The sequence below is a fragment of the Trachurus trachurus genome, assembly GCF_905171665.1.
Source record: "Trachurus trachurus genome assembly, chromosome: 22".
NCBI classification, from domain to species: Eukaryota; Metazoa; Chordata; class Actinopteri; order Carangiformes; family Carangidae; genus Trachurus; species Trachurus trachurus.
The window spans coordinates 6,117,850-6,143,780 of record NC_139907.1 but is presented as its reverse complement, the minus strand read 5'-3'; the positions used below and the strand labels follow the sequence as shown (position 1 = coordinate 6,143,780).

The 25,931-nt window shown below is 41.8% G+C and overlaps 1 protein-coding gene across 2 annotated transcripts in view; it reads left to right on the top strand.

Moving 5' to 3' along the window:
• Window positions 1–25,931, top strand: part of slc4a11 (solute carrier family 4 member 11) — a 115,248-nt gene that overhangs the window by 73,330 nt on the left and 15,987 nt on the right. For both annotated transcript variants that reach the window (XM_083998416.1, XM_083998417.1), the window contains exons 6-13: window positions 5,050–5,131; window positions 6,083–6,206; window positions 10,545–10,754; window positions 16,381–16,465; window positions 17,521–17,646; window positions 18,793–18,906; window positions 21,101–21,233; window positions 22,552–22,625. In XM_083998416.1, the coding sequence (XP_083854542.1) occupies window positions 5,050–5,131; window positions 6,083–6,206; window positions 10,545–10,754; window positions 16,381–16,465; window positions 17,521–17,646; window positions 18,793–18,906; window positions 21,101–21,233; window positions 22,552–22,625 (948 nt within the window). The remainder of the gene's footprint in view (window positions 1–5,049; window positions 5,132–6,082; window positions 6,207–10,544; window positions 10,755–16,380; window positions 16,466–17,520; window positions 17,647–18,792; window positions 18,907–21,100; window positions 21,234–22,551; window positions 22,626–25,931) is intronic.

Genomic DNA, 25,931 nt, shown 5'->3' with positions numbered 1-25,931 from the left:
ATCAGTGCATGAAAACACTGTGTTTTTGATGCAAGCAAGCAGAAGATGAGGGCGACAACCCCTCAAGATAACAAGGTTTCAGTGTTGACCCAGTCCGAGTCCGAGTGGCCCCTCCCATCAGCATGTGACCACATTGCATCTCTGTGCTGCATTGTGATTGGCTGTGATGGTGATGCCTAGTATACAGTTAAGTGTTTCATCTCCCACCGCTGTATGGCGGCCTCCTGTGTTTTAATCACCTCCTTCAAAGCGCCCTCCACAGCCCCCGCTTTGAAGGTAACCAATCACTCTCCTTTGTGAGTGTGTGTGTGTGTGTGTGTGTGTGTGTGTGTGTGTGTGTGTGTGTGTGTGTGTGTGTGTGTGTGTGTGTGTGTGTGTGTGTGTGTGTGTGTGTGTGTGTGTGTGTGTGTGTGTGTGTGTGTGTGTGTGTGTGTGTTCACTGGCAGCAGGTTTACCAATGGTTGAGGCCACAGTTAATCTTCTTGGCAGCATAAGATCAGGAGGTTTTATTGAGGTCACCTCTGAGCATAATGTAAGGAGTCTCCCCGCTAAAAAGGACTCGTGGCCCGTTCACGCGGTGACAGAGAAACCATGAATCTCTGTGGATGTTACACCGGCTCATCAACCAGAAAAAAAATATTAACATTGCAACATTTTTTTTATCCAACTGACTTTTTTGCATATTTATTGATTTGTCTCCTCTCACTTGTGACAGACTGCATTATCCCCATGTGATTTACAGAAATGGCAATCATGTCTTTTCTCCTGCCCTGCAACCGAAACCGTGCGGATAATACAGTTAAAGAATTCACCAAGAATCAGTAAAAGATCAAAGGGGCTCAATCCGGTCTGGCCTTCCTCATCTGTTTTCATCACTTTCCATTGAAGTTTGTCACATTTGATATGCTGCGTGTGAGCATCTGTGATTGTTTTCTTCTCTTCACTTTTTTTTTTTTTTATATACGTGTTTGCATCGCAGAAAGGTGACGAAACCGCGCGGAAATCTTCACGTTAACTGACAAGTATCAAACGTGCGTGTCTTAATTAGCGTCCCACATGATCACGCTGATCACACCGAGCAGCCGCTCTCGTATTCAAGTCAGGTTTGTTCACCTAAGCTGGTGATGTAACACACTCTAGTCTGATATCCCCCCCGTGTGAGCAGAAGCCTTTACAGAGGTAGGGGTGACTTTGACTTTGACACACAAGGATGAGGTCCTGGTTACACACTCGACCTTTTCAAATGTTAACAGATTTTAAAAACCACAGATATAAGGACCGATTTTTAATGAATGAATGAACCACCACTGTGGCCCATCCCATATGGGATTACTTGACACATTTAATGACAAATACATGAAAAAAAAGACAAGACAATCCTTCCTGTTGCCACACAGGTGTGACATAAATAAACAATTTAAGATTACTTTCAGTATTCAACTATATATCGCTCTTCGTCTCATTGCCCAAGCCTTTTCAAGAAATAAAGAAAATGCAAATATATTCAACTGAAAAAGATGTTTTAGCTTCTCAGCATCGTCTAACCTCTAATTTGAATCTACGTTACTAAACAATTTTTGTCTTATAGAGTCATAGAAAGGACAGTAGAACACAAAATGAATTTAATATTAGGCTATGATCCTCCAAACGCATGCACAAGACAAATTGGACCAGACCACACAACTGCTGTTTATACAGTAGTAGCCTAATGATTGAGTTCTTACTGAAACTTGCATGATCAAATGAAGAAAAACAAATATGGCAGACGTCAGCTTGGTGTCCTGTTGTGTGCTCTTTTATGCAACGAAATACAAAAAACTGAAAATGTATAACTTTATATATTATGGATGAAGACGGTTTTGGCACAGCTTGTACACTTTGCAGTGCAAGTTGACCAGATTCGGCTGCAGACACTTCCTGGTTTGACTCGTTTTCATCGGCTTTTGCTGTATTTTCCATCAGAGGCAGCTTCATATTGAACCATAAATGTAACATACTGTAATGGACGTTCGGTTCAAGGTCAGGAACGTTCAAAGTAGTAAAATAATCATATATAATCATAAACTTCTACTCAATTACTTTTTATAACCCTAACCCTAGCCCCTTTTATTTATAGAAATACAGCTCAATGTCTGGCCACGGCCCTCCTTGACTACTTAATCTTAAAGTTTGATGCTTTCACATTATGTAATTTCATTATTAAACTATTGTATCAATCACTTCCATTTTGCAGCTGTAAAACAGGTTGATGTGTCGTATCCTGTACACTGAGATGTAATGTTGGAGGTCCACCTAACTAAAAGTAATACAGTCTAATACAATCATCCCGCAGTAAATCCTCCTCATGTGAAGGTTATAGGGAGCTAATAAAGTGACAGTGAGTCTGATACAAGCAGCAGCAGAAACAGGAAGGACGGAGCTGCAGCGAGCGCAGGACAAGGACAGACCCAACAAAAGTTTATGACAGTAAAAGTGTTTGACGAGATTGGGTGTAATAATAGCGACGGTCATGCTGCTCGCCACTGTCACTTCCTGTCGCACCAGATTTTTATCACACACAACACAGGTGAGATCCAGTCTGACCAGTCCAGACCGGTCCGCTGCAGTGGGACGTGTTGGGTTTATTATAATAAACTCTCGTGTGTGGATGTGATTGGACGACACTTGTTGAGCTGTTGGCAGTGAAGCAGCTGATACTGATCTGTTGATGCCGACTTAGAAGCTAATGCCTGAGTCAAAGCTATACGCTCCGTTACAAAAAAGAAAAAAGCATGCAAAGATAATCTGTGTTCAATGCTCCGGAGCTGCGTCGTCGTCCTCTGTTATGGATTGCATCAGGCAAAACTCAATTTGTTTATCACATATTGAGAAAATACTCGGAGAATAAAATCTTATGTAACGGATGCATAAATGAGGATTTAGAATACATTAGTCACCAAATCAGGAAGTGCCGCTACTTAAGTCCTCCTGAATAATTTTTGCAGAAACTTCCCACTTGAGGTAATGATGCTGTTTAACCCCGAACGCCGACGTCGGTGCTGGTGTGTTGGTGCAGCGGCTGTTGAACTGCTCTCAGCACCGAAACAATCGCTCTCACTTAGAAAAGACATTTGTCACCACACCAGCCACAGAAGCTGAAGTGGTTTTCAATGTGCAGGCTAACGCCGTTAGCCCCGGTAGCTTCGCTCTGGCTCTCCTCCACCTCCACCACACTGTAACCTCTGTCTCCATCTTCATCCTCTTTATCTTTTCATCTGTTTCGGTTCTGTTTGTATCTCTCTCTCTACATCTCTCCGTCTTTCTGTCTCTCTTTCTCCCCTCTTTTCCCTGACGTCAATGAGAAATTGGATGGTTTTTGATTATTACATGGCTGTCAGGCTTACTGCTATTAATTGAATTGAATCCCAGTCCATCTCCTTCACTCCTCTCCGTCCTCTCCTCTCCTCCCTCTGTCTCCCTCTCGCTCCTCTTTTCATCTTGTCTCACTCTCATTTTCCATCTTGTTTGTCATGTTTTTTGTTTTTTTTTTCATTCCCCAGGTCCTTACATGCCCTTATTTCTCTTGCTTGATTTTTTTTTCTCCCTTTCACTGTTTAATTCTCTCTCTTTCTCTGCATGTCTCCTCCATCTTGTTCTCTCTTCCTGTCTCCCCCATTCCTTTTATTCCTCTCTCTCTCTCTGTCTGTCTCCCTATGTTTCCCCTTTTTCTTCCCACCTGTCTCACTCTCCTCTTTCTCCCCCCCACACGTGTCGGCTTTTCCCCTCCCTGTCATTCTCTTTCTCTGCATGCTTCTTTTCATCCTTTTCTTCCCCTCTTACTCTTAATCTGCATCCTCTCTCTCTCTCTTTTTCTCTTTTCCTCTCTTTCTCTTATTTCTCTGTCTCTCTTGTCTGCCCCCCTTTCCACCACCACCACCACCACCACCACCCCTCCTCTCTCTCCTATTCTCCCTCTCCCGGTTTCTCTCACTCCTTGAGCACTGTGATACTGTTGTCATGGTGACACCCATCATTTTCTGGCATGAATGGAGGATACTTTATTGATGAGACGGCATGGCGGAGAGGAGAGTGAGAGAGAGGGAGAGTGATGGAGAGAAAGACAAAGACAGACAGAGAGAGAGAGAGAGAAAGCACCGGCGGGGTAAAATCAGAATGATACGGAAACCATCGTCCCCGCTGCTTACGATACAAAAACATTTCCACCCTGTAATTTGTTCAGCGCTGATGAGTCGGGAGAGAGAGAGGACGTCGGTGGCGAGCCAGAGCCAAAAGCGCGCTGACTGACTCTTCTGGAGGGGTTTTGGGAGAGTCGGGGGCTGCTGGAGAAACCCCCCTCCCAAAAAAAACAAAAAAAAAACACTGTTATTCATCACTCTCAGCGTGAGAGGAGGGAAGGGGAGATTCCTCTTATTAGGAGGCAGCGTCCTGGCTTCAGCAGCGCCGCTTAGTTTCCCATGTTTAATGATTTGTACTGTGTAAACATAGCAGCATAATAAACTCTGTGTCTCTCTGTATGTGTGTGTGTGTGTGTGAGTGTTTTTAATCCGCCAACATTAGCGTTGGTGGTGGTTTGTGTGGTTGGACGGACGGACATCGTTATTAGGTTGTCGTGGTGGGCTGTTTGCACACACACAGCAGAGCAGAGCAGACTGGCATCATGGCCGTCTATAAAGCAGAAGGCGAGCTCGTTAGACACTTCTGATGTAGACATCACATTGCGAGGCTTGGCTCCGCAGATCAGAAATCAGATTTTCTTATTGAACATTTTAGACGTTCGGCCGACACCATTAGAGACCAAGAACACAAAGAAGAAGAAGGAGTAAAGTAAAGTAAAAACCAGAGCCACAGTTTATCGATACGTATCTATAAATACTGTAGATTGGAACAATAAAGGCTCAACTCAGTGTGTGTGTGTCGGTGTCGGTGTCGTGTCGTGTCGTGGTTCTGCTGTTCGTCGTGTTCTCGGGGCCTCACACACAGAAAACTGAAGTCGGTCTGAGGTCGAGCTGAGCCAACATGTGTTTGACCTCTGACCTTTAACTCCCACAGTTCACCTGCTGTCAGAGACGATCCAGGGGGTGACGGCCACCGCCACCGGGATCCAGTACCAGCAGTCCTGGCTCTGCATCCTGTAAGCTGCAGTCTATCAGTGTGTGTGTGTGTGTGTGTGTGTGTGTGTGTGTGTGTAGTCACTGATGGATTCATTATTCCGATTTGTTTCATGCTAAAATAGCTGCAGTTAGTTGCAGCTTCTTTAATTTATTGATCCCTGAGGGCAAATTCCTTTGTTACAAAGCTAAAGTACGGTAATTTCCCATCTTGGGATCAATAAAATCTATCTATCTATCTATCTATCTATCTATCTATCTATCTATCTATCTATCTATCTATCTATCTATCTGTAAGCATTACATAATAAAGACCATTATGAATATACTGTAAAACAATTTGTCACAGTTATGTGAAACTTTAAATCTCCAAAATCCTTTTTCACATAGTTTTGTGGGTTTTAAAATTGTTAATACACTGTAGTTTAGAGATACAGATAAAATATTTTCAGTTCATAAAGTAGAGTAAAACAAAAAAACTCAAACTTATCAATGTGGAGATATTTGATTTTCACTATTTTCACATTGTGAGGTTTGAATACACTTGAATCCATATGATGGATCTGCAGAAATGTGTGAGTGTTTCTGCTTTGTTACTGTGTGTGTGTGTGTGTGTGTGTGTGTGTGTGTGTGTGTGTGTGTGTGTGTGTGTGTGTGTGTGTGTGTGTGTGTGTACATTCATGTATGCGTGTGTGTGTGTGTGTGTGTGTGTGTGTGTGTGTGTGTGTGTGTGTGTGTGTGTGTGTGTGTGCGACATTTGAACACTGTCTAACTGTTGCTGGAGAGAAAGAGGTTAATCTATGGAAATAAAGGGCGATGGCAGCGAGGTGAGTGAGGCGTTGACATTTATATAAAAACCTCTTCCCTCCCTCTCTCTCCCCCTCCCTTTCTCCCTCCCTCCCTCCCTCCCTCTCTCTCTCCCTCTCTCCTTCCCTCCCTCTCCCTCCCTCTCTCTCCCTCTCCCTCGGCTCCAGCTGCAACGTGAAGCATCTCCAGAGGCGTCACGTGTGCATCTCCCGCCTGGAGAGGCCGCAGAACTGGGGAGAGAACTGCTGCGAGGTCCGCTATGTCATCCTGATACTGGCCCCGCTCAAAATGGTAACTGCCGCTCCCCAGAGGGAGGAAACGATATGTTGGGATTTATCTCTCTCTCTCTCTCTGTGCCGGATCGCCGAGGCGTCCGTACATCCCATTTGCCTGTTACAACATTTTGTTCATATTTCATTCATCATGTTTTTCATCTACGCTGTGTATAATTTACGGCATCTGTGCTTGTAAGTGACGGTTAAGTTGCTTCCACTTCAGCATATTCCTCCTTCATCATTTATTAATCAGCTGCTGAAGTTGAGCTGTGAGGAGATTTTTCTGTTTTTCTTTTTTCTTTTTGTGCCTGAAACTCAAAAGTCGCGTGAGGAGCGTTCGTGGCTGCAGGTGCACGGATTAGTGAAATCCTGCTCACCATTTGATCAGTGTGAGCGTCTCGCTGCTGTAGCATAAGTAATTTACAGTATCATTTGCATTTTTTCTTCACCTCTTCACATTCAACCACTAAAGAGGAAACGTATATTCAGTTCAGCAGCTTTAAAGGGATTGTTCCACATTTTGGCAAATTAGCCCATTGCCATAATCGCTATAGTCATAGCAGTAGGTTCATTACCTTTAATACTCGGTGCAAGCTATTTTTAGAGAGGCGGAGCAGAGCCGTGAGCTGCTCAGAGCTACGCTACGGAGGCTCATGGGATTTCTTGGTTTCCCTCATCAAACTCATCAAATACACAATCCAACAACTCCACAACGCTCTGGTGGACAAGTTGTGACCTGCACATTCACCACACTATGAAATAATAACAGAACGTTACCAGACAGAGTTGTTTTAGAGGTAAATACAGAGACTGCTTGCTGAAAAACTGTCCCTGAACGCAACGCACATCAGCTGTTTTGCATGAATTTACCTCTAAAACAACTCTGTCTCGTAACGTTCAGTTATTATCTCATAGCGTGGTCAATGTGCAGGTCACAACTTGTCCACCAGAGCGTTTTGGAGTTGTTGGATTGTGTATTTGATGAGTTTGATGAGGGAAACCAAGAAATCCCATTAGCCTCCATATAGTGTAGCTCTGAGCAGCTCCTGGCTCTGCTCCGCCGCTCTAAAAATAGCTTGCACCGACAATTAAAGGAAACGAACCTACTGCTAAAACTATAGGGATTATGGCAATGCATGGGCCAATTTGCCAAAATGTTGAACTACCCCTTTAAGTTTGTTTGGGGTCAGAAAAACTGTCGTGAGTCCAATTTGTTTTGGGGTTTCTGAAAAGCTAAACTAGTTCTGGGTGAAACAACAGGAAGAAAAATGGATGTGTTTTTATCCCAGAGTGGCCAAATTGGTGGTTTTCTGCAGCATTTTATATCCCCCCCTCCCTCCCTCCCAACACACACACACACACACACACACACACACACACACACACACACACACACACACACACACACACACACACACAGTGACACCACAAGAAGCCACGGATCCTCACATGTTACAGTACAAACAAGATCCTGTTGTGGCGATGACAGCTCAATTTAAAGTTAAAAAGACGCGAGGAAGGAAAAACAGAAATGAGCTGCTGAGGACGAGCCTCAGTAATTAAAGTTAATAAAAAACACATCAAGTCTGTAAGTGGTACTTTGTCAAAATATGTGATTTTCTGTTTTTTATTCTTAAACTAAAGACAGTGAATCTTTGGCTTCCTCTCATAAAACTTGGGTGGCATCCAGCTTTAAAGGAAGTATCTTGTAAAACTATTTTTTCTTTACACACAGACTATTGATTTTCATTTTAAGGTCGTCCATCCTTCGTTTTTCCACAATTATAAGACAATAAATGATCTAAAATGATGCAGCCAGAGCCACAGAGTTGGGCTGAACCTTTCCAAACCACTCGACCCTCCTTCCTTTATCCTGAGCTGTCATATAACACACCTTTCTGAGTTGTATCTCAGCTAAATGCATCCTGTTTCCTGTTTGTTTGTTTGGTTTCTGTCTGTTTTTGTGTTGCTGCCTCTCCTCTCCTCCTCCTCCTCCTCCTCTCCAGTCTCATACAGGCTGCATTCACAACCACTAATGGCATCCTCACTGACATTAATCCAAGCCCCAAGTAAACATAAATCACTGTTATGTCTCAATTATTCCTGATGGCGACTGCTTGATGGTGAAAAAGATCTTTGAAGGGGGCACAACGATAATGATAATAGGAATTCCTTTGGTTGGTAAATCTATGTGAATCCAGCTTTACGGCACAGTTTGTGGGTTGTTGGGTTTTTTTCTTTCTTCTCCTCCTTCTTCTTTTCTTTAACCCAAAGTGAAAACGCTGAACACATCACAATCTTTCCTCAACGCTGCTCTGTTTCTCATTCTCATTCTCTCACAAACTCGTACCTGAAATCAACCAAATAAAAACCAATACATTTATTTGGGCCAGAAAAAATGTGGTCACATCCGACACAGGAACATCAAACAGTGCAGAAAAACCATGAAAACAATTTTTAACTGAGGTGGTATCAATACTTAACTTCACTTTTATATATAAAATATGATAGTGCCCAGTATTACTGTAGCAATAACTTGCTTCCCTTATGAATTAGAAATAAGAATTTTGCTCAAACCCAGCCACATCTCATCAAGTGCATAAACAATAAAATAGTATTCACAGTTTGTACTACTGTAGGATTTTCTGAAGGCTCATTAAATGTGTTTTTCTTGTGTTTCTCTGGGTTTCTTGCGGGACCACAGGCCGGGCCACACAGGGCCTGATGACACACACCTACATTTTCCTGCTAAATCAAAGCACTGACCTGCAGAAGTTACATAAATCCTCCACCAGAAACACTCGCAGCTACTTTGTGCTTGGTGTTTAGTGCTATTTAACACATCCTGACATCCTCACACACATAATAAAGATAAACATTACAGCTGCTAGACATCCTGCGGACATGTTTGCATGGTGAAGTTAGCGTACTGTTAGCGTCCCGAAGTGTGACTGAAGGTGGTGTTCCCCGTGCCTTCATACACAAAGACAGAGAGTTAGAGAAAGAGAAAGAGAGAGAAAGAGGCTGCAGATTAATCATGATCCATTCGCTCAGCTCTCTGAGCTCTGGTTGAAATTCAGTTACCACTGTGAAAACGCTTAAAGGCTTTAGTTTCTCTGTTTGCTGCAGCTGCTACTGTACGAGCTGAGCCGGGCCGCGCTGGTATCATCACCACCTGGCTAACAAGGCCGCGCTGGCACCGCGCTGATCCAGAGTCTGCCAGGACCATATTACTGTCACTCTGCTGCACTTTGTCACTTTGGGACGGCATTGTTGTTTGGAGCAGATGTGGGATTATTGACAAAAGCCTTCCAAGAGACCGAGCTCCAAACCCGCTCACGTTAACTATACGGCTCACATTTGAATTTTAATGTTCATGTAACTTCACCGGGTTGAAGCTCGAGGGTTTGGTCCATTTTTATTTTATAGCAATATCAATCATTCATTTTCTTGAATAGAGAAGTTTTATATTGACTAGATAATAATTTCAGCTTTTTGGTAAAAACAACCAGCAGCTGCATGTCCAGTTATGAAAATCACTCAAAATCAAATTGATTTCTTATTAAAGTTTTAAAGAACATTAATGCAAACATATAGTATAGTACTGCAGGGGGGAAACCTTTGGTTGATTTTACAATTTTTCTTTTCTTTTCCACATTTATGCTTTGAATAAAAACGTCAATTTGAATAGCTTGTATGCATGATTATCATTCAATTGAAAGACATTGTTGATATTGGCATTGGTATCAGTTAACAAGGTCTGTTTATAAATGGCAGTGGCACGACCATGAATATACGAACCAGTGTATTACTAATTGAATAGCTGAGTATTGATTCCAGGGTACGTTTATACATGGTGGACTACTAGGACTAGTTTAATATAATACACAATTTTATAAATATTTAAAGTAGGGGGTCCCTGCTTCATCTCTCCATCAGTTTGGGGTCCTTGGCCTGAAAAACATTGAAGACCTGTGCACTAAGTGATCCATTTCTGTCAATATTATAATTAAATACAATTAAATACAAATCTGAGATGGGGATGTGCTGTAGAAATTATAAATATTTTTATTATAACAGATTATTTGGATTGAAATGTTTCAACTCCAAAGAAATAAAACTCCTATAGTTCAAATGCTGATTAAAAATTGATTACATTTCTTATTATTATTACCAGTATATTTTATTTTTCTGTAACTTGTTTTGGTTTTAATGACTCAAAACTCACTGTTTTGATTCACTCTCCCTGCTCTCATTTATAAAAGATAAGGGTGGTGCTAATGTTGCTTCATGTTAGAAGAAATGTCGCTCACCACAGGTTAAACTCGTCGTTTTTTGTTTTGTTTTTCAACAGAAAAGCACCAAGACGGCGATGGAGCTGGGCCGGACGTTCGCCACCCTCTTCTCCGACATCTCCTTCAGGCAGAAGCTGCTGGAGACGAAGACGCAGGAGGAGTTCAAGGAGGCGCTGGTGTTTCAGAGGCACCAGCTGACGGCCACCAACCAGCAGCCCACCGTTCTGGGGAAGGAGGAGACCGACCCCCGCAGTCACAAACCCCTCAAGGTGGGCACTCGCCTCTGTGTGTGTGTGTGTGTGTGTGTGTGTGTGTGTGTGTGTGTGTGTGTGTGTGTGTGTGTGTGTGTGTGTGTGTGTGTGTGTGTGTGTGTGTGTGTGTGTGAGGGAACCTTTCAGTATCGGGCAATTTTCCAAACATTTTGAAGCAGCATGTGTTCATTCATATGACAGCACGATGATGAGTCATCCGCAGCAGCCTGAGACGAGGCTCTGTGATTGGTCGGTGCTCCCTAATTTCATGTCGAGGTGCTTTCTGAATCTTTCTCCTCCTCAATTCGTCGCCCCGTTTCTTTACAAGATAAGTACATCAGGGTTCCCACACGTCCTGGAAAATGGTTCACCAATTTTCCAGTCATGGAAAACACATGGAAAATGAGAAAAAAAAAAGCTTGAGTTGTCCTGGAAAATTATTTATCACAGCTACCAGAGCTCTATTTGACTTTTTCAGACCCTTCTAAGGATTTCGTTTCCAAAAAAAACTAAAAAAAACATATTTGTGCTGTTCTATGATAAATTTGTCATAATTTCTAAGCATTTAAGGGGTTATTTCATAAATTAGAGCCATAGACTGCACATCTTTAAATCGGATTTCTGGGAGAGAGAATGAGAGAGAGGAATAAACCTAGAAACAAACTGGTTAAATTTACAAAACAAGGTACCATTGTCGAAAAGAAAGGGACAGGGGATGGATCAGTTTACGGCATCAAAACTACTACTGTCCTGGAAAACGATTTCAAGAAAATAGTGGGAACCTTGAATTTCATGTCGAGGTGTTTTCTGAATCTTTCTCATCCTCAATTCGTCGCCCCGAAGTACATATATGTACTTATCCCACCCTCCATCTCTTCCCCTCCTCCTCATCCTCTTCCTCCTCTTCTTCTTCCTCCTCTTCGCTCGGCTGGTTTGACTCCTCCATCTTTTCTCCCTCTCTAATCAATCAGCATCAACTCCTGCCAGGGCTCCTCAGTGGGTAAATGACCTTACATCTCTCACAGTCCTGTCAGAACTCACTCCCCACCCCTTAGCTACACGTGCATGTACACACACACTGACACACACACACACACACACAGAGACACACACACACTCACACATTACAACACACACACACACCTCCAGAGGGGCTCTGCTCAATGCCACGGAACAACATCTCCTCCTAACGTTGCCGCTGACAGGCCGGGGCTCCCAGACATTTCCCCCTTGTGTTTTTTTTATTTTATTTTTTGTGCTAGGTGTTTATCCCAGGGCTCGAAAGGCTCAGTGCCACTCAGTGAAAGAGGGATATATAGGAGAAGACAAATGGAGGCAGAGGGGAAAGAGGAGATGGATAGGGATAGGGAGGGAGGGAGCAGGTGAAATCAAGAGGAAATAGAAAATGATAAAACGAAGGAGAGAGGAACGGACCACACACCTCCTCCTCCTCCTCCTCCTCCTCCTCCTCCTCCTCCGACCACCCGCACCAGCGCACCACTTTAAGAAACTAGGCCAAATTGTTGTTGTGTTTTTATGTTTTTCCTCCCCGTTGCCTCACTCCATCGACTGTTCAGAACGAATGGCAACCAGGTGGACAGTAATTCCTCTTTGAGACTTTTGTTTATCGAACCTGAGCCAAGGGCTGGTGATCAGGCCCCACACACACACACACACATACACACACACACATGCACAAACACAAACACAGAATACACACACACACACAGGCTCCCTTGTAATAATAAATGATTCCATGATGTATAGGGATTTAATGGATGAACAATCCTTGTTGAACAAGCATGTGTGGCTTCATAAAACTGGCCGCCCCACTCGATGCTGATGCTGTTGTTTGTTTTCATGTTGTTTAACGTCGAGACGTTTCGCTTTGTTCTGCCAAAAACTGTCAAAAAATGTTTTTGGGATGACAAATGAAGCTTCCCGAGGGCTAAACCTACTCAACACGCCCTTCAATTGTGTGATGCTATAATGTTCAACAGGAAAATGGAGCATTGGCTAATTGGATAAATTACTTAATAAGCTCAGTCCTCGTCTTGTGTAACCTGAACGTTCACGGTTTTACGTAAGAAGCCGTGTTTCCGTGTCTCCTCGTGAATCACGTGGCTCCTTCCCGACTGTCCTCCTCCTGACTTCTCTAAAAATACACTAAATCTTCCGTCCCTCGCTGTCGCTGTCATCCCTCAGTCATTCCCGATCGTTCTGGGGACGCGGGTATCTTTAATAAATGTACATCTAAATCCAGCCACGCCACATCTCTGCTTACTTCTGAATCCTTTGTCTTCTATTACGCAATTAAAGGTTTCTGAGGACTACCTCGTTAAATTTGATGATTCAAATCTTCTTCTTCTTCTTTGAGAGAGAGAGAGAGAGAGAGGGATGAAGAGCATCCAGTGGAATCACCAGCGTCTCATTCGAACCATCAAATGGGGCAGTTTTCTATCTAAATGTGTCATTGTCCGCAGCAGAGTAACAGCACACAGCCTCGGGCTCAGGCTTTTATTTTGGAGGTCACCGAGGATAAGACGAGCTGAACGCCCCGGAGCAAAACAGAAAAACAAACATTTGACATAAATAAGGAAATAATTCAAATGTTGATAAGGTTTAGATGAGAAACATCTCCTCAGATTTGTCCACAAAGCTGCATGTTCACCAGTATCCCAGAATGCACTGCACACGAACCGGCAGCGACAACGACAGAGCTTTTACAGTTATCGCTAATGAAACTGTTTATTGATCACTTATTTAAGTTTTCACCCTTTATAGGGCACTTATTTAGATACTTGGACATTCAAAATGTCAACCCTGGAACATCATTACTTGAAAAAAAAAATTCTTCCATTTTTTTTTCTTTTTTTTGCACAAATCTTCACCCTTCAAAGGTTATCATTTTTCCAAAAGGTGAACACATAAAAACACTTAAAACACACATATAAAGTTAAAGGAATATTTATCAATGCATATTAATGTGTTAAAAAAAAAAAAAAAAAAGAACACACAAATACTTATTCTAACTTATGTTGTTTGTCAGTGAATGCTGTCGCTCACCCGATAAAGTGTCAGCATTGTTTCAGTCAAGAATTCAACCAGGTAAACGTCCAGATATCCCGGGAGCAGTAACAGGAGCCTCGACCTCGTAGTCTGCCATTTGTGTTGAAGAGCTGAAATGCATTATGGGGCAGCTGAGTATATCCAGTATGCTCACAGTGCATACCCAGAAATGTTTGCTAACCTGTTAACACATCCAGGTATTTCTTACATGCAGAAAATGTACAGGAATGTCAGTAGGCGGTTTCAAACAAAGACACAGACGTTCAAGATGACATAGAAGAGTATTGTTCAATTGTTCACCACTGAAACAAACTGTTGTGTTACTTTATGTGTTTGTGTGGTCAGATGAGTTCACGCCGAGCGGCTGATTCTTGGAAAGACCTTTTCTCTTTCAGATCAAACACCTTCACGCTTCAATGCTTCTCTTACTGTCCACTGTCAAAATAGACAAACGAGTTATCAATAGATAAACAGTACAAGTCCGTCTGTGTGTAAGAAAATAAATGTTGGCTTTTAAAAATGTAGTAAAAGTACCGATTGTGATCAAACTGCAGGGAGGTGTGTTATCAGAGGTTGACGTTTTGGAAACATCTAGTTTATGGACTGAAGTCAGCGCTGCGTGACCGTGAACTGCTCCTGCATCTCTGCATGTTTTTTCTTTCTTTCTTTTCTTTCTTTCTTTTTTTTTAAATGCTGTAATTTAATGACTTTTCCAAACATTTATGAGCTCAGCACCTGTTCATCAACTGGCGAGCATAAGTGCCATGTTTGCAGAGACCTACCTGTTTTAGCAATAAACAACAGATGTGAAGTGATTTCACTCGACTGTCGAAATATTCTGCACTAAAGACGAGATGCCTTTCATCCCACATCGCTCGTTTATCTCGCCGTTTTCTTTTGGCCTCTGCGTCGAACCCCATTTTATTTCATTGGAGAGATTAAAATTCGAGCAGGAACAACCTCCTCATCCTAGAAGACAAAAGAGACACAATGGGCCTCATTCACAAACCGTTCTTAAAAACAAATTTGTTCTTAAGTCCCTCTTACACAGTTTTTATGATGATTTTGGCATTCACAAATGTTTCCTTATCCAGGATTTGTTCTTAGCTAAGAACAAAATCTACGCACACTCAAGAGGATACTCATGCACATTTGAGAGCTGACACTTGTAATGACACAAAATAATTGATTATTGCATTTTTTGTTCTGTTCTGCAGATGTATGATATTACATGATTTGAATTAGAATAATTTTCTTTTCATTTATGATGTTTTTAATAATTATTTTACAAACCATATGATATTTATGATGGCACATGTTGAGATCATTCTGGACCAGCCTGTCCCCACCACTGCTCTACATCTCTTTGCCAATTCTTTTTTTTAACCTCAGATCTGAGATCAAACCATTTCTTCTTTACTTGCTCAGTAGTGCGCTCTTCTCCAGATACAACATTCAGTGAATGACTGACAGCATATACCTTTATTTTCTGTTACTTTGCATCAACTGCTGGCTCCACTAAATATAAAAATATAAACTAAATATAAGCTGTTTTTTTGTTTTGCTTCACTTCCTGCAATAGTAGGCACCTCCACTTCAGGAAAGTCCTTTTTATGCTTTTTGAGTCCGGTGCTCCCTCTTTAGATTTTCATTTGAGCATTTTAACTTTCTTTCTCACTTCACCAAGCTCCTCTGCTCAGTGTCTGTGGTTTCTGTTTGCACACAGCCCTGCAGTCTCATGCCCTTTTATGGCCATGGGGCGTTTACCTTTCTATGTTATTTAGGATCACCTGGCACGCTCTCTCAACTTACGAAGAGATGGCATTCATCAATGTGAGAACGCAGCTGCCAACATTTCAGCAGTCTATGGGTACCTTCATGAATCATAATGTAGAATTTTCTTAAAGGGATAGTTCAACATTTTGGCAAATTGGCCCATTGCCATAATCCCTATAGTTTTAGCAGTAGGTTCATTACCTTTAATTGTCGGTGCAAGCTATTTTTAGCTTCTCAGAGCTACGCTATGGAGGCTAATGGGATTTCTTGGTTTCCCTCATCAAATACACAATCCAATAACTCCAAAACGCTCTCGTAGACAAGTTGTGACCTGCACATTCACCACACTATGAGATAATAACGGAATGTTGTGAACGTTATGTTTTCGAGGCAAATGCAAAGACGGCTGTTTGACGAAAAACTGCCCCCGATGGTAAAGCACATCAGCGGTTTTGCATGAATTTATTTTGTGTATTTGATGAGTTTGAGGGAAACCAAGAAATCCCATGAGCCTCCGTAGCGTAGCTCTGAGCAGCTCGCGGCTCTGCTCCGCCATTCTAAAAATAGCTTGCAACAACAATTAAAGTTAACGAACCTACTCCTAAAACTATAGGGATTATGGCAATTAAGAATGAATTTAAGAAAATACTAAAGAAGAATGACGCCCAATGATACTGAGAACAAAAGACCAAAGGTAGCATAGCATTGGCTGTTATTTTGTTTGCCTATAGGTGGCGCACACAGTTGTTTTCCAAGCAGCATCGTCTAACTAACCTTTTTCCTCTTTCTGTCCACACAGTGTAAAGATTTCTTCAAAGCCGGACGGGGGATTTATGAGGACTTTTGCCGCAGACTGCCTTTCTACCCCTCTGACTTCACAGATGGTAGGCTGGACTTGGACTTGTAGTGAAAGTGAATCATCTTCCTTATTATGCCACACCAGGGCGCCTCTGGCAGCTCCTCATTTGTCTGTCACCCCTTCGCCTCGGATACATCTGTGCTGCATCTGTGTCACATCCAGGGTCTGCAGAAATGATGAGTTCAGATGTCTTACTGCTGCCATATGCTCCCATATGTCCAATTTTATTGTAATTTCCCAAGACATCAGACGAGGACAGCGCCCTATGTATATATATTACCGGTGCAATCTGAGCCGGCTGGTGGGCTCGCCACATCACGGTCTTTACCAGCGGGGTTGTGCACATGTCACGTTTTGAATTTACTGTGGTTAAAAGTAGAAAAATAAACACGTCTGGATGATTTTAGTTGTGGTTGTTGCTCGTAAATCTCATGCAAACAGCGATTATACCAACCTGAATAAACAAGGTCAATTGAATCAGTTGATTCTCGACTGTAGAAAAAAAAAAAAGATTTACTAAAGCAAAGTACAGTTAAGAAGCAGAGTTTCTCTCTCTCTTTCTCTCTCTTTCTTTCTTTCAGTGCTCTCTCTCTCTCGTTTCCCAATATCCAAACACATTCATCGGCCTGTAACAAAATCAAGATATTTCTGTCTTGTGAGTGTCATCAGATAATGATCATCTGATGAAGGTCACAGGACCAAAAACCGTTGTGATTGCATTAGAGCCCAATTATAGTGTTTTATTTCAAAATGAGTTATCCATCATTTGGGAAAAAGCGATAACTGTTCTTACAACATGACGGATCGCACAAAAGTCAAACAAATCATTTTTATTTTAGATTTTTTTTTTTTTTTTTTGAAAGGGCAGAGAGGGGGAAAGGAGGGGAAAGGGGAGAGGCAGTGTGAGGCCTTGTATCGGAGCTGTACTGTAACTTCCTGGATGCTCCGTGTTGTCGAGGAGCTGAAGGATGAACTCCTCTAATGCTTTTGTCATTTTGATATTAAAGCGTGGAGCCTCCTCCACTCTATTATGAGGTGAATATGACTCATGTGTTTGTGTTTGTGTTCGTCTCCCCTCAGGTATAGTTGGCAGTAATAAAACCCTGCTGAAGTACATGACCACGGCCATCTTCCTCTACATCGCCATCCTCCTCCCCGCCATCGCGTTCGGCTCCCTCAACGACGAGAGCACACGTGGCGAGATTGGTAAGAGTGCCGACTCGAGCGCAGGCGCATCAGCAACCTTTATTCTCCTCACAGATGAATCTTCACAGAAAGATTTCTAGACTATACATGAGGTTGGACTGGTGGTTTTTTTTGTAATTGTGGATGTTTGACAATTTAGTTTCTTATTTTGAATCTATCCTAAAGCAGCGTTAGTCGTTTGGTTTTTTTTGGCCACTAGTTGTCAGATGAATCTCAAGTAACAAGTTGTAATGTGTATTAAACTAGAACTCCTATTATTAAATTCAGATTCTTGAAAGGCCTCATGAAATGAAATATTTATTTCCCCAGTCTGTTTTCATGTCAAATGTTACGCAAGTATGTTTTTTACATCAAAATCTATAAAGAGTCTCTTCCTGTAACGTTTAACTGATTCCTAATTTTTAAGTTCAATTCACTGTAACATGTTTATAGTGGTCAGTCGAGGAACTTCAGTTTAGTTTTTGGCACTTTGCACTTTCAAACCAGTGTTTTTACCCTGTTGCATTTTTATCATTAGCCACTCACTGGTGTTGTCATGTAAATGGAAACATGGTTGATGCAAGAGCTGAGAGAGACTTTAATTCTTTATTCATACATAGAATATATACAAATGGTTTTATAGTAAAACAAAAAAAACAGAGAGTGTAGCATCTATCACATAGGCTTTATCCTTCATGTCTTCCCTCTCTTCTTTACCATTATAAGAAAAGCAAAAAAAAGAAGCCAAATCAAAAGGGTTTAGATATAAGAGATGGAGAAGGCAATGAAACGAGGAGAAAATAAATGCAAAGAAAAACAGTCAACAGTCAATAACAGCAACAATCAGCCTCAGTTTGCAGCTTTGACCTTGAGGGGCTCCTCTCCTCTCAGCCAATGAGCCATGTGAATAAACTAAATCCAAAAGCTAAAGAGACAGAATCAGAGTTGATCTCAGTTAGTAACTTTCACATTAGAAGTCATCATTAGATCCGGCGTTATATAAAACATGAAGTAGCTGCTGTGGCTGTGTTTGTTCAGTTTGCCTCTTATTAAACATCCAGTGTGAATCAGAGATTAGCTCAGCGCTGCAGAAGAGGCAGCCGACATCCGTGCACATTAATCAGCGTTTCCTCCTGCGTTTCCTCTGTGTGTGTCCTCCCTGCACAGATGTTCGGAAGACCATCATCGGCCAGAGCATCGGCGGGGTCATCTACTCGTTGTTCGCCGGCTCTCCCCTCGTCATCCCACTAACCACGGCTCCCCTCGCCATCTTCATCAGCGGTAGGCTTCCCAACCCCCCCAACCCACCCCACCTCTTTGATTCAGCTCGGCTCCGCCAAAATACACTCACCTTTTCACAGTTTGATTTGAAAAGGAGGCAGCGGGTGGGCGGAGTACTAAGACGATCACGTCAAAAATCAAGAGAAGGAGGCACCCGGCTGTGTGGAGCAGTACTAGCTAGAAACTCTTCCTCTGCTTTGCCTTTGGACTCATTTAGCTGATTGTTGACTATCTTTTTTATTTAGTTTCAGTCAATGTCCGGTGTCAAACGTCCTTATTCACTGTGAGCACAACGCTGCAGAGCTGTGTGGTCCTGACAGAGGACATGCATGCAAAAGTCTAACAGTACGATATTTAATCTTCTCATATTTTGGAGTTTTTTGTCATTTTTGCTATTGCTACATGGCTAATGTTAGTGTTAACTCAGGAGAAACATGCTAAATTCAGCATCAAACTTAATTCCTGTACTTGCTAAGATTTGTCTACAGGTCTCTTTCTGTCTTGTCTTTATCTCCTGCTGAAGTTAGCATGCTAACCGGCTAGCCACAGTTGGTCTTGCCGTTTTCCGATACCGAGTCACTGTAGCTTCCAGTCCGTCCTGAGGATGCAGAGCTGAGGGCGTAATATGATAAACACAACACTGGCCGACTGTCAAGTAACAATCACCACCTGCACACAGCATTTTAAAACAACAGTTTCATTTCTACTCTCTTCTTTTTACAATTGATTTATTATTTCATATTCACATCAGCACAGTTTTTGCTTCATGACAACTTCATCTTGTTGTTTCATCAGAGTAGCTACAAAGGAAAGTTTCTGACATTTCTGACAGTTTCTCAGGCATGCTACAATGATACAACATAGTATTGCAATATTTTGCATGGCAATGTTGTATTGATACACAAATGCCAAGTTCCCATCTTTTATTATGTAAATTGCAAATATGAATTCAAGTGTTTTTTGTTCAGTCTGTCTTGTTGACAATCCCATCTTGCCACGATAGAAATGATTTTAAGTCCGATAAACTTTTTTTTTTTTTACCTTATTAGATAAAACAGATGTTGACTTTTCCTTTTGGACATAATTTAGGTCACAAATCACAATGTATCACAATATGTTATTGTAATACTAGGATATTAATGTTTAATAATGATATAATGTAACTTAAGTATCATATCCTGGGACACACATGTTCCTAACAACTGTTCCTGGTGCAGTCGAACAAAAAGCACGTAGGGTTTTCTTAGGAATCACTGATGTCATGTAATAGTTGGTTTCGGGGGCCTAAGGGTCAGGAAACTCACTCATCGCATGCAAGAACATGTAAACTTTATATTGAGTCCAAGAGAGAGACAACAGCACATAAACTGTTATATGGTTTTTTACCCAACAGCAGTGCTTCATCGGGTGGAATTTAAACGATGTTGACGGCTGGAAGCTGCAGAATCAGGCAGCGATGAGGAAAAGCAGCGGCTCCGATGCCAAGATGTAGTTTTAATACCAAAGCTGTTTGTTGGGTTTGTGGTGTGATGATCTTTGAAGTAAATGGGTTAGAATAGTGCTAAGCACATTCTCATGGGGATAATTATAGTACATTTCCAGCAGCCTGTCTGAGCAGAACAATGGTCTGTTTGTAAAGTTGTAACTCATCGACGCACAAATCTGCTCAAGATTACAATTGTTATGATATTCAGAAATACATTACAACTCTTTCATGCCTGTGTGTGTCTGTGTGCAGGAAAAAAAAACGTCTTCATTATATTAAATATTTGATGCAAAGCGCAAAAAGACGTCAGTGCAGCTCCTTATTAACCTAGTTTCTTCCTCATGCATTGATAAAGGCAACATCGATCCGTCTTCCTCTTCGTCGTTTGTTTATTCATCACATATTCTTTTCTGTATTTCATCTGCAGCAGCTGATTGAATTTAGACGAGTTTTGAGGGCGGGAGCATTTCATCACTGTGTTTATGTTTTATAAAATTAGATAAATTGGTCCAACGATGACACAACACTGTCTGTGCACATTGCGACTTAAGGTGGCGTATGTGTTTGTGTTGGTTGTGTGTTCGTTTGCAAATGAAGCAAAGAAGACATCCATCAACAAGAGTTAAAGGATTAATGCTGTTTTAGATGTTTGCTGATGTGTGTTTATGTTTCTGTGTGTGTGTGTGTGTACACGTGCGCCCTTCACAGTGATCCGAGGAATCTGTGACGACTACAACCTGGACTTCCCGGCTTTCTACGCCTGCATCGGCCTGTGGAACTGCCTCTTCCTCATCCTGGGAGGGATCTTCAACGTCAGCCTGCTCATGAAGCTCTTCAAAAGGTCTCACATGTTTACATTTAACTCACTTTAATTGTTTTCTTTGCAGCGTAACCTAATTTATCGAATCACATCTTCTTTTTCTCCGTCGCTGCTGTCAAACTGGAAAAGCGTTTTAAGTAGGGCGGTCGCGACGGCGTCTGCTGCTGCTGCTGCTGCAGAATCACTGGCGCTCAACAGAAAAGTCTTTGTACAACAAACAGTTTCCTGGAGAAAAGCAGAGTTCGCTCCGTGTGACAGATCTAGTCTGCAGAAGATCTCCTGGTTCCCTTTGTAAAAGCCCCTTTAGCCAAAAAACCCCCACAGATACTTGAACTCTTTCAAACCCTCTGTCTCAGTGAGGAGAGGTAAACGGGGGTAATCTACGGTGGCCCCTGAGGACAAAGCACAAACTACAAAGAAAGCAACACAAACGCTTAAGAAAACACTCGACAAATCCTGAGTTGCAATAAAAATAAAAACACACACAGACACACACACAGTGTTACTACACTGGAAGAGCTCCAGGACGCTGGTGGGCTCGTTTTGGATAAGCAGCAATGTCACAGATAGACTTATTTCTAAAGAGATTTTCTCGGGGAAAAAATCAAATTGACAGTAAGCCTGGTAAAAGATCCACCCATTATCCAGTCAGTGGTGAATACTGGAAAGTAAGGCAGAACTGCCCAAGTTGATTTTTGTTTAAATGAGCATAATTTTCTTGAAAACCAGGGTGAAGGTCTCAAATCTGTGGAAAAAAACAACATATATTAGATTTAGATGGTCACTTCTTGTCTGTGAGAATGTCATCGTATAAGAAATGAGCCCAGACTAAATCACAATGCACAGGTTTGCATTATCTGTATAAATGACATGTTATTTGCATTGCACTCTTGCCCCTTGTGACATTTACCAACACTTTGGACTCATTTTCAGGTAAAAACTTTTAGAAAAAAACATGCAAACTCTGAAACTACAACCTTGGGATTTTTCTTATTTCAGTTCCAGTGCAGCATTACTCAGCTTTGTTTGTTTGGCAGCTTTATATTTAGTTGCGGTACAAACAGTGGATGTCTGAGCTGCACAGTGTATATATCTGCCTGTGGGCCGAGCTCTGTGTTTCTTATGGGAACAATGTCTGAAGGTCAGTACACAAAGGTATAAACCATATAGCTCGTACTCCGCCTTGAAAATATATTTACATTGTGTTTTTTTCAGGGGGTTATGGTTCAGAAACATCATCCATCTTTCTGTTTATTTGTTTACTTCTGGTCTTGAGCACTGTGTTTCGGGAAGTGATGATGCAGTGAAACGACCCTGAACTGTCACTGTGGTTCCCCAGGTCGACAGAGGAGGTCATCGCCCTCTTCATCTCCATCGCGTTTGTGGTGGACGCAGTGAAAGGCACAGTGAAGAGTAAGTTACTGACGTCTCTCTTCTCTGTCCCTGCAGCTTATTTACATTACATCTCTGTTTTCCACAGGGTCAGCTCTCTTCCTCCCTCACGCTCTTCCAGGTTACTGGCATTTTGTCCATGCAAAGACTTTGACTTCAAGACTTCACTAATCAGAAACAACGAGAACACCAACCTACTCCTACCTGCTAAAATCATAAAATCCCCCAAAAGCTTTAAAGGAGACATATTATGCCCCCTTTTCCACAAATTAAAATAGTCCCCAGGTGTCTTATTGACATGTCTGTGACATGCTTTGGTCAAAATATCCCAAGGATCAAACATCACAGCTCTTTTCATCCTCTCAAAACAGCCCTTTTCAGAATGGCTGGTTTCAGTGCCTGTCCCTTTAAATGCAAATGAACCACTGCTCACCCCGCCCCTTCTACCGGTCCCAGGTAGGGGTGGGGTTATGCAAATTTTAAACCTAGTTACATCACTGGAAGAAAACTGAGGGAACAGCTCGTAAAACCACGTGGATTGGAGAGAGCCTGAACATTACAGATTCTTTTGTCAATTCTCACATTTTGGGGCCAAATATGTTAAAGAGCTTTCAAAAAGTGATATTTCCATAATATGTCCCCTTTAAAATAACACTTATGGTGGATGGATGGAGTTGTGTTTGAATGCAGCCTCTGTAGCTATCCACCTAGATAGATAGATAGATAGATAGATAGATAGATAGATAGATAGATAGATAGATAGATAGATAGATAGATAGATAGATAGATAGATAGTATAAAGACAAAACAGTTCTGAGTCTGATTCAGTCTGGTCCAGATCCTCAGGAGGTCAGGTGACTTTTGACGCCCTGCAGACACAAACACAAGAAAATGCATGAGTTCCTGTGTGACTGCGTCATCTGACCCAGAGGTCGAGAGAGAGATACCACATTACTAAATGAGAGAGTTGCACTAAATTAGGCAATCAAATCTAGATTTCGGACCAGCTGAATTACACCACCGCTTGCCTTTACCGCCACCTCATTTTAGTCTATATCATAAATATTTTATACAATTTAATTTCCAGAAGAAAAAAAAAGAGGATGTGACGATGCCAGAATGTAATTTATTTTGAATGCGATATTGTCCTGTTTAGGAGATTGCCAGTGCAGTGGTTCAATTTTCAGAAAACCATTTGTAAAATATGCTCGGAGCTCATATGCCATTACCATAACATTAACTTGTGACATTCTGTTGACACTTTTCATCCAGAATATTTTCCACTAGCATGAATGAATACATTTTTTGGGATGTGCGTTCGTTCGTTCGCTCTCCCTGCACAACTTTGTCTGCTGCGTTAACTTAGTGTGTGTGTGGCTGATGAAAGGGCCCGCGGAGGGAGCTGAACGTGTCACACGCTCTTTATTGGAAGTGATGATGGAAGTGGTTTTTCTGCTGGTGTGGGCGAGGTTGTGTCCTCCTCCTTATTTAAAGTAGTAGGGGAATCGCTCCACAGAGTTTAACATCCCAGCCTCTCCAGTAAAAGAGGAGTCATAAATTATACTGGTGGTGTGTTGCTGCTTATGCGGCAGTTGTGAAGTGTGTGTCAGGGCCGGTTTTATTAAACACAACCTGGTGCAGCCCCCTACAGACAAAATCACACTTAAGGACTCAACTCTTTTGACCCACATGTTTGATATTTATCGTTATACTTGGGAACCAAATGTCCACAATGAAGCAGAATAAGCAGTTTCAGATTTGATCCAGTTGATCAGGTTTTAGTGCGGAGCCGCAGCTCGGCAGGTTTATGAACTCCTCTCTCTGCTCCAGCTCTCCCTGCAGACTTTACAATCTGTGTCGCCGCCGACTCCCCAAACAATATTTTATTCTATCCTAAATTTCTTATTTCTCCTATTTTTCTTCTTTGACTGCAGCACAAACTGTTTTTTTTTTTTTTATAAGGCTGGTCGTTGTTGTCGTTGTTTGTTGTACAGGCAGCAATCACAGTCTGACAAAGACAGAGGTTGTTTTCCCCAAACCGGACGACTTTCAAATCTGAACCCTTTTTTTTTTTTTTTTTTTTTACCTCTGAGACGACAGACTTGAGGACACACACCTGCTGTTTGCTGTAATGATTTCACAGCGGTGATTCCCCAGACACGAGATCTCACAGAAATTCATGTGATCAAATGTGACTTCAGTTACAAAGCCCCCACAATTTCTTGCCCACGCCGTCTCCTCTGTCTCTTAACATGAGACATAGGATACAGATATGAAGGCACTCGTGTTGATGCCATACTGTAACTCCACTAGCTGCTCTCTTCTGACTCAGTTAGCTGCAGTGTCTGTGAGCCGTAAAAGTAGCAACATCTGGTTGGTGATGCTTCCTGATTGGCTCGTTCTCATTGGCTACTCTGGGCGTGTTCTTTCGGAACAGTGCGACCTGATTTGAGGAGGCTCTGATGATGATAATAATTGGACTGGCACATCACACCTGAGGATTTTTTTGCACAAATAATAATTTGCGACAAGCTTCAAATGGGACCATGCCCCCCCCATTAATAGGCTTTTTATTTTATTGCATTTTATCATGTTAACTTCAGCACTGACGATGGACAGGTAGTTTTGCAAGTATTTGTCACTTTGGAAAAGTTTAATCACACTGACAGCCAACATTATAAAACCAACTTCATGGCATGTTATTGAATAAGATCAATAGTGCCTGAATGAAGTGGAACATGAGCACACACACAGATCCTAGCACTTTAACAACACGTAGGTTTTTATTTATTCTATTTATTGCGAATGTTGCACAGAGGAACCTTGATATGTTACCTTCTTTGTGTGCCTTGTCTTTGTATATGTTGCTGCTGTGACACCGTGAATTTCCTCCGAGTCGGGGGATCAATAAAGTTTTATTCTATTCTATTCTATTCTATTCTGGACATTTCACTCGTAACACGTTTAGTGGCCCAAAAGGAACACACAGGTTTAGTCACAATGTGATGTGACAATGTGAACATTGTTGTGCATTGTCAGTAACATAACATACATGTTGTGTTGCTACTGAGACGCCCTGGACAACAAATCATATTCTCAAGGACGTACAGTATATGCTGTTTGGTACAAGACCAATAAAAACCACATCATCACTTTTGTATTTCCTAAAGTGAACATAAAGTACAAATGACTTTTCACACTGAAATTGCAATCACAATATCTGCCCATATGACCACAATATGATGTTTTTGCGTCAAAGCCATCAGCATATCCGTCTTTGGATGTATAAAACCTTTGCAAAATGTCATGGCAAATTTCTAAAAACTG